Below are 7,559 nucleotides of genomic sequence, written 5' to 3' on the forward strand. Positions count from 1 at the left end.
TGCAAATATTTTGACAGAAATTGCAAATATTTAGGGTTTGATGCTAATATTTGATTTCAAGCTGAACTATCATGTAAGCTTAACATTTTACTTATTTCATAGCCACATTTAAATAGATTGATGTGCTTTTTGAATTGTGCCCCTGCGAGATTTTATAATTTCTTATTTTATTATAAGTTAATAACATAAGTTTCTCAATATCGATTTTTAAATTCTTTTCCTGAAATAAATATTCATATAAAGAACCAATTTTAAGATATACTTTTCTAAAGGTTATCATCTTATAACGCTAGTCTATTATATCATTTCCTTTCATTTTCCACTCTAATTAATTAATTGGAATATAATCAATATATGCAACGTGATTTGATTAAAGTAAACCATCCGTATACTCGAGGGATGACAAGTTGACAACAAAAACTACTATTATTCTATTAAAACTTAAAAGCAACATATTAATCGTGAATTTCATGCTTATATAATATAGTATTTCAAGAACCTAGCTAAAAGTCTTGCCTCTATACTTTGAATTGAACCTCGCTCGCTGAACATGGGGACCAATGGAAGAGATGTTACCACTCTCCGGTCAACACATCAGACGGAAACTCGCCGGAGAATAGTATTGTTTCCCCTACCTTTCCAAGGTCATATCACTCCCATGCTTCAGCTAGCAAGCATTCTTCAGTTTCAAGGTTTCAAAATAACCATCATACACACCGAATACAACTCCCCAAACCACTCAAATTATCCTCACTTCACCTTTAAGTCCATCCCGGATTGCTTTTCCGAGATCCATAACCATATACCGGCTGACGCAGATGCCAGTTTTTACATTAAGTACCTTAATAAAACCTGTGCAAATCCGTTTAGGGAATGTCTGGCTGGATTGTTGTTGGAGGATTCCATTGAAGACTCTGTTGCTTGCTTAATCACAGATGCTGCATTCTACTTCACACAGGCTGTGGCGGATGCCCTGAAGCTCCATCGGTTGGTGCTGAGGACAGGCAGTCCTGTTTCTGCCCTTGTTAATGGCGGCTTAACCATTTTCTCAGAAAAGGGTTACTTTAACATTAAAAAAGAAGGTTGGCTCACCATATTACTAATCAGTTTCATTCATGCGGCATACTTCAAGAATTTGTGTGTGTGTGTATATATATATATATATATATATATATATATATATATATATATTATAAATGTACGTGTACGTACGTATCTATATATGTATAGCTATATTAGCTGGTTGGGTAATTTCTCTTCCACAAACTTCCGGTCAGAATTCAAGTGAGATCGATCATGGAAAATATAATATTGTTTATAAATAACACATACACTCTTAGTTATTGTTTATTATGAAGATAATCACTTATATATTTGTAACATAGATCTAACTGATGCAATTCGCTTGGTTTTGGTACTATATATAATGATTTCCTATTTTGTTTAAAACTTTTGGAACGTGTGTTAAAAAAAATTCTAACTTTTGAATGGATATTTTCAGATCCAGATTATGAAGCGTCGGTGCCAGAATATCCATTTATCAAATTCAAAGACATCGCAAAAATCACACCCAACCCACATGGTTTTAGGGACCTTATCACAAATATTGTTAGACAGACGACGTTATCATCGGGAATTATTTGGAATAGCTTCAAAGAACTCGAAGAACCTAAAGTGGAAACCATCTACCAAGAACTTCCAATTCCAAGCTTCATATTAGGCCCATTCCACAAGTACTCCTCAGCATCCTCAAGTAGCTTGATCGAACAAGACCGAAATATTCTAGGATGGCTAGACACCCAAGCTCCCAAGTCTGTGATATATGTAAGTTTTGGGAGTCTTGCACATATAACCAAGTCAGAGTTTGAAGAAGTGGCTAATGGTTTGGTAAACACCGACTTACCATTCTTGTGGGTTGTCCGACCAGGATTGATTGCTGATACAGAATGGGTCGAGTCCTTGCCTGAAATGTTCCTAGAAAGAGTGGGTGATAAGGGACGTATAGTGAAATGGTCTCCTCAACAAGACGTATTAGCACATCCAGCAACGGGTTGTTTCTGGACTCATAATGGCTGGAATTCAACGATGGAGAGCATATGTGAAGGAGTTCCTATGATTTGTTCCCCTTATTTTTCCGACCAACCAATAAATGCAAGATTTGTGAGCGACATTTGGAAGATTGGTGTTTTGTTGGAGGATGGTTTACAGAGGGTGGGAATTGAGATGGCACTAAGAAGAGTAATGATGGATAAAGAAGGAGAAGAAATGCGTGAAAGAATAAGTTGTCTCAAGGACAAGGTAAACCTCTCTCTCAAAGAAGGTGGATCTTCGCATAGGTCATTAGTGTGCTTAGTTAAATATATTCTATCCTTCTAACTTGAATTCACGTACTTGTAATTCATATGTATTATGATGGAGAGAAAAGCTTCATAGACCTTCATCTTTGGAGTATATATATATATATATATATATATATATATATATATATATATATATATATATATATATATATATATATATATATATATATATATATTTGCAAACCTTTATAAATGATTTTCCAACAAAGAAACATGCCAAAATCTCATTTCTTATGTAAGAACCCGGTTCAAAACAAACAAACAAAACGCATTACACTTGACATTCATTTTGTTGGAGGAAATTAATTCGCTAAAGGACAAGTTTGGGTGTCACGTGTACTTTTTTCGACGTTAGTTTGCAGGTATCTTAAATAAAAGGACTACCAAACATATTATTTGATTAATTTCACTACAATATGAGTATTCGACCACCTCATGCTCCTATTGCGGAGGTGTAATAGATAAACATTCCTTCTTTAAGTATATTAGTTTCTATCTATATCTAAGTAGTCCTATAGTTAGAAGTTGATCATAATTCATTAGGTTCCCTCATCTATAAAGACACATTCAATCACAGAAGGATGTTTTTCTCAAAGTTGATTATGTTAATAGGTTTGCTTTTAAATCTTGATCTACGGCCTCCTTGTGAACCAAGTTTCCATGATTAAAGCTTTAATTTCAAATTGTATTGTTGTGCTATTTTGGTTCGTTTTAAATCGACAAACGAGGGAGCTTTAAATCACGATAATGCACGATTTTTATGTCTTACATGTCACTTGAGCTAAAAATGCTTTCATTGAAAAAGGTTGATCAAATTTTGTAAAGAGTGAGCAAGGAACTCGTTTATTTATCAGACGAGGGTAGCCCAACGCTCACCAAGCCTGGGGCCTTGGCCTTTTAGACACTGAATACGGAATAAGCCCTCTTCTTTCATGACTCATGCCCCTTCAAATAATTCAACTTGATGTTTTGCGCTTTTTAAAATAACGTAGTATCTATGGGCTATGAGCATTCAAAATATATAAAAACCATATTTTGGCCCAAAAATAATTTTTCAATGAGTTTTAGTGAACATAACTCAGGTGGACTCCCCCCAACTTCCATGTGGCAATACATCTGTCTCTCTTAAATCAACTGATCAAACACATCACATCCACCCCCAAACACACACCTATTTTGAGAAAAGGAAAGACGACCACCGTCCACCGTCATGTCCCACAAACCACGACCAAACCATGGTTCTGCATACGAATCGCTGGATCTCTATAATATATACATCTACTGTTCTTTACTATATTTTATCATGTTAGTTTAGTTCTATTGTTTGTATTTATATTTTAATCGGTTTAAATAACAGTTAAAAAGATTATGCGTATATCTTCATCTTCATCAGATGTGGGGTCACTTTATACGTCTATGATAATAGTTTATTATATTTGAAAATATTTAACATAAATTGATGATCCCCCATTTCTCAACAAGAGAAAAGTCAAATGGATGATCAGGTCATCTCCCCGCCCCCTCACATCATCGTCTTCCCTTCGCCACTTCAACGGCCAATAAACCCCATTTTTGATCTAGCAGAACTCCTCTGTCTCTCCGGTCTTGATGTCACATTTCTCCTAATCCCCTACACCCACAGCCTCCTCCTCCGCCACATCAACATCGAGTCCCGGTTAAATCCATATCCAAATTTCCACCTACACACCATCTCTGACGGACTACCACCAGATCACTTGGAATCTAATACGACGGATCTGTTACTCTCTCTTGAAACCCTGACGAAGCCGCTTTTCAGAGATCTTTTGACTTCCGGAAAGTTGATTTTCGACGAGCGTGGGCCTGTGAGCTGTATTATTTCAGATGGAATCATGAGTTTTGTGTATGACGTTGCTAATGAGATTCGAGTTCCTGTTATTTCTGCGTTGACCTTAAACCCTAGTTGCTTATTGCATCTTTCCAATCTCCCCAACCTCACCAGAGCAGCTGAAGTTTCTGATCCAATAATCGTAGGTAGGTTTGTGTGAATCCGTGAATTCTGTTGTTTGAAATTAGTTTCTTGTTCGCATTTTGAAGGTCTGTTTTTCCTCTTAATATAGAAAATCATGCGGATTCGATCATAAAACATGACTTGTTTCATCCTTTCCCGAAGCATCTAATAAACCAAATTCAACAACTTCCTCAATCCCATGGGCTCATACTCAACACATTCAAGGCGTTAGATGCATCCATACTCTCTCAAATTCGTTCCATTTGTCCAAACCTGTACGCCATCGGCCCGATTTACAAGCACCTAGGGTTCAGGCAAGAGGCCAAAAGAATGACACCATTGTTGAATTACTCCGTTGTACAAAACAACGATTGCCTCCTGTGGTTGAACTCTCAACAGCCCAAATCCGTTCTCTACGTCAACATTGATAATCACTCACAACTCACACGGGTACAAACCTTCGAGCTTTGGCATGGTTTGGTGAATAGTGAAAAGGGGTTCTTATGGGTACGACGGCCGGACTCCATAGCTGTAGAAGGTCGAATTCCGGCGAAGCTCATCAAGGGCACGAAGGAGAAGGGTTTCATTGTTGATTCGGCTTCAAATAACCAGGTCTTGGCTCATAAAGCAATCGGTGGGTTCTTGACCGATGGCGATTGGGACTCGACTCTTCAAGGCATAGTTGAGGGCGTGCCGATGATCTATTGGCCGGCTTCTTGGGACCAACGAGTAAATAGCAAGTTCATGAGTAAAACATGGAAGGTGGGGATGCATATGGAAGAAAGATGCGATAAAAATATAATCGAGAAAACAATACGAGATGTTATGGGATCCAAGGGTCATGAGTTGATCGAAAATGTACATAAAATGAAAAAACTGACTAGAAAAAGTGTAAGCATAGGGGGATCATCCTATGCAATGTTGGATAATCTAGTAAATAATATAATCTCGATGCATCTTTAATAAATATGTTTATTTCATTTTATAACAACAAAATTGCAAAAATGGTCCCTGTGGTTGGCAAATTTATGTGATTTTGGTCCAAAACGAAATGTTGGTGCACCACTGGTCCAAAATTGGATATCTTGTGTAGTTTTAGTCCTTATGGTTATCATTTTTTGTGGTTTTGGTCCATATCCTACCTAAAATGACAATTATGCCCTTAATTGATTGTTTTTTAATTTTTTTAATTGAGTTCTTATTATTTTAATTAAAAAAACCATCTCTCTCTCTCTCTCTGAAAATACCCCATCTTCCTGTTTTTTAAACATAAATTTCCTCCATTCCCCTTTTTCCCTTCAAAACCTGCAACATCGCCCTGACCTTCACCTCTAAATCCCTCCCGATTCCGACGATGACAACAATCAACACACTCCTGGCTTCGGCAACAGTAGTGGGGATATAGTAGGTCACCGACCACGGGGTCGCCCTCCTTGTTCAAAAAACAAGCCAAAAGCACTGGTGATCATCACTAGGGAGAGCACAAATACCCTCCCGACACACATCCTTGAGATAAATTGCTTCCGATTCCGTTCATTATAATCCTTCTGATCTCTCATCGTGGCTTGAATCCATGATTTCTGAGCTTAATCCCACAACTGGACCACCAATGATTGACGATTCGTTTATGAACACCAGCTCAGCTAGCGTCGACGCCGCTGCTCCCTCGTCGGGTTTAACCTCTGTTTTTGTGGACGATCTGCAAGCGATACCCGGGAACGCAATTTACCCTCTGACGAAAAAAGCAAAACATTCTCCTTCTTCTTCATCGGGTTCCACATCCGCTTCATCTTCGTATAACTCGAAGCCTGATCCCAACTCGAATCAGGTGGTTCCGATCTACATTTTTTAGGTCTAGGGTTTTCATTTTTGAGGGTTAGGGTTTCCTAATTGCGACAGATGGTATTGTAGAACGGTGATGGTATACGAGATTGATGGTAGTGGCCGAATCCATTCTGCAAACTCTAGCCCCGACTGCAGCTTCGACATATGAGTGATGTGTGTGTGTGTGTTATGATTTTCTGGCAAATTTCTGATATGTGTGTTTGTGTGTGTTTGGGGAAAAACATCACATATCTGTTAGGTTTCAAAATCAATGGAAATAGTGAATATGGGTGTTTGATTGAAAGAGTGAAGATGGAAGATGAATGAAGAATGAAGCACTAAGAAGCATGTCCCCTCTCACTCTGCGTTTCAGAGAGAGAGAGAGAGAGAGAGAGAGAGAGAGAGAGAGACTTTTTCTCAATTTTAATTAATAAAAAACATTTGAATAAATACAAAAGAAATTAAAAAAACAAATATAAGGGTATAATAGTCTTTTTATGTTGATAGGGACCAAAAACAATAGAAAGATCAAATTTTAGACTAATGGTGCACCAATATTTCGTTTTGAACCAAAAGCACATAAGTTTGCCAACCACAGGGACCATTTTTGCAATTTTGTCTTTTATAACATATTCAAATTTGGGTGATATTATCTTTGTTTTGTGGTTTAATAAATATGTTTGTTTCATTTGATTATAGATTCAAGTTCCAGTGATATTATTCTTGTTTTTTGGGAGATGTAATCTATAAATTTTCATTAGGTAGGATCATTTTCGTAAACTTTTAAACATATTGCATGTTTTTGTTAAAAAAATTGCATATAAATATTTTCTATAAATTATGAAGACAGTTTTTATAATTTATTTTCTATATAAGGTCAAACCTACCAACGTATATAATCTTAAACTTATGGATTGTTTCTATAAACAAACAACATGAGAACCTTTTCTGTAATTATAAGAACAATTTTTATTATTTATTTTCCGCACAGTGACCAAAATTGCTAACATACAAAAGTTTTATAGCCGAAGTCTTAAAGGTACGAGAGTCAAATAGAGCAACATCTTTCTTTCTCTTCAAACTTTTTCTCTCTACAATTGTGATGTGTTGTATGTATTGAAAGAAGAGAAAACTACTACCATTTTTTTAATGACTTATTTATTTTTTACTAAAAATTAGCAATTTTTTCAAAATAGTCTCTCAAATCGTAGACGATTAGAATCGTCTAAGGTTAACATTGGTTGACTATGGGCAACCTTTCGTTGACTACTCTTTCGGGCAATGAACTACTGTTTCGTGTGTCGTTTACTGTTTCAGGGTCCGTTAGTCGAGAATATATAAATTTATAATTTTCCATTTTAGTCATTTTTGTGTGTTTGAAGCTA

General features: G+C 36.6%; 2 protein-coding genes across 2 annotated transcripts; both read left to right on the forward strand.

Annotated features, from left to right (window-relative positions):
- The first annotated feature begins 529 nt into the window (after window positions 1-529).
- LOC145161305 (UDP-glycosyltransferase 76G1-like) lies at window positions 530-2,432 on the forward strand. The gene is made up of 2 exons (XM_079080810.1): window positions 530-1,082; window positions 1,502-2,432. The coding sequence occupies exons 1-2, from the start codon at window positions 551-553 to the stop codon at window positions 2,374-2,376; spliced, it is 1,407 nt and encodes a 468-aa protein (XP_078936936.1). The 5' UTR covers window positions 530-550; the 3' UTR covers window positions 2,377-2,432.
- Window positions 2,433-3,811: 1,379 nt separating this feature from the next.
- LOC145161307 (7-deoxyloganetic acid glucosyl transferase-like) lies at window positions 3,812-5,317 on the forward strand. Its single transcript, XM_079080811.1, has 2 exons — window positions 3,812-4,373; window positions 4,460-5,317. Exons 1-2 carry the CDS (start codon window positions 3,854-3,856, stop codon window positions 5,311-5,313), a joined length of 1,374 nt encoding a protein of 457 aa, XP_078936937.1. The 5' UTR covers window positions 3,812-3,853; the 3' UTR covers window positions 5,314-5,317.
- The last annotated feature ends 2,242 nt before the right edge of the window (window positions 5,318-7,559 follow it).

Source organism: Lactuca virosa, chromosome 2 (assembly GCF_052849685.1).
Source record: "Lactuca virosa cultivar CGN04683 chromosome 2, Lactuca_virosa_CGN04683_v6, whole genome shotgun sequence".
NCBI lineage: Eukaryota > Viridiplantae > Streptophyta > Magnoliopsida > Asterales > Asteraceae > Lactuca > Lactuca virosa.

Excerpts from the sequence above, each read along its gene's own strand:
- LOC145161305 (XM_079080810.1), top strand. The coding sequence starts at position 551 with ATGGGGACCAATGGAAGAGATGTTACCACTCTCCGGTCAACACATCAG. Across the intron at positions 1,083-1,501 it reads CTTTAACATTAAAAAAGAAG|ATCCAGATTATGAAGCGTCG; the intron begins GTTGGCTCACCA and ends GGATATTTTCAG.
- LOC145161307 (XM_079080811.1), top strand. The coding sequence starts at position 3,854 with ATGGATGATCAGGTCATCTCCCCGCCCCCTCACATCATCGTCTTCCCT. Across the intron at positions 4,374-4,459 it reads TTCTGATCCAATAATCGTAG|AAAATCATGCGGATTCGATC; the intron begins GTAGGTTTGTGT and ends CTCTTAATATAG.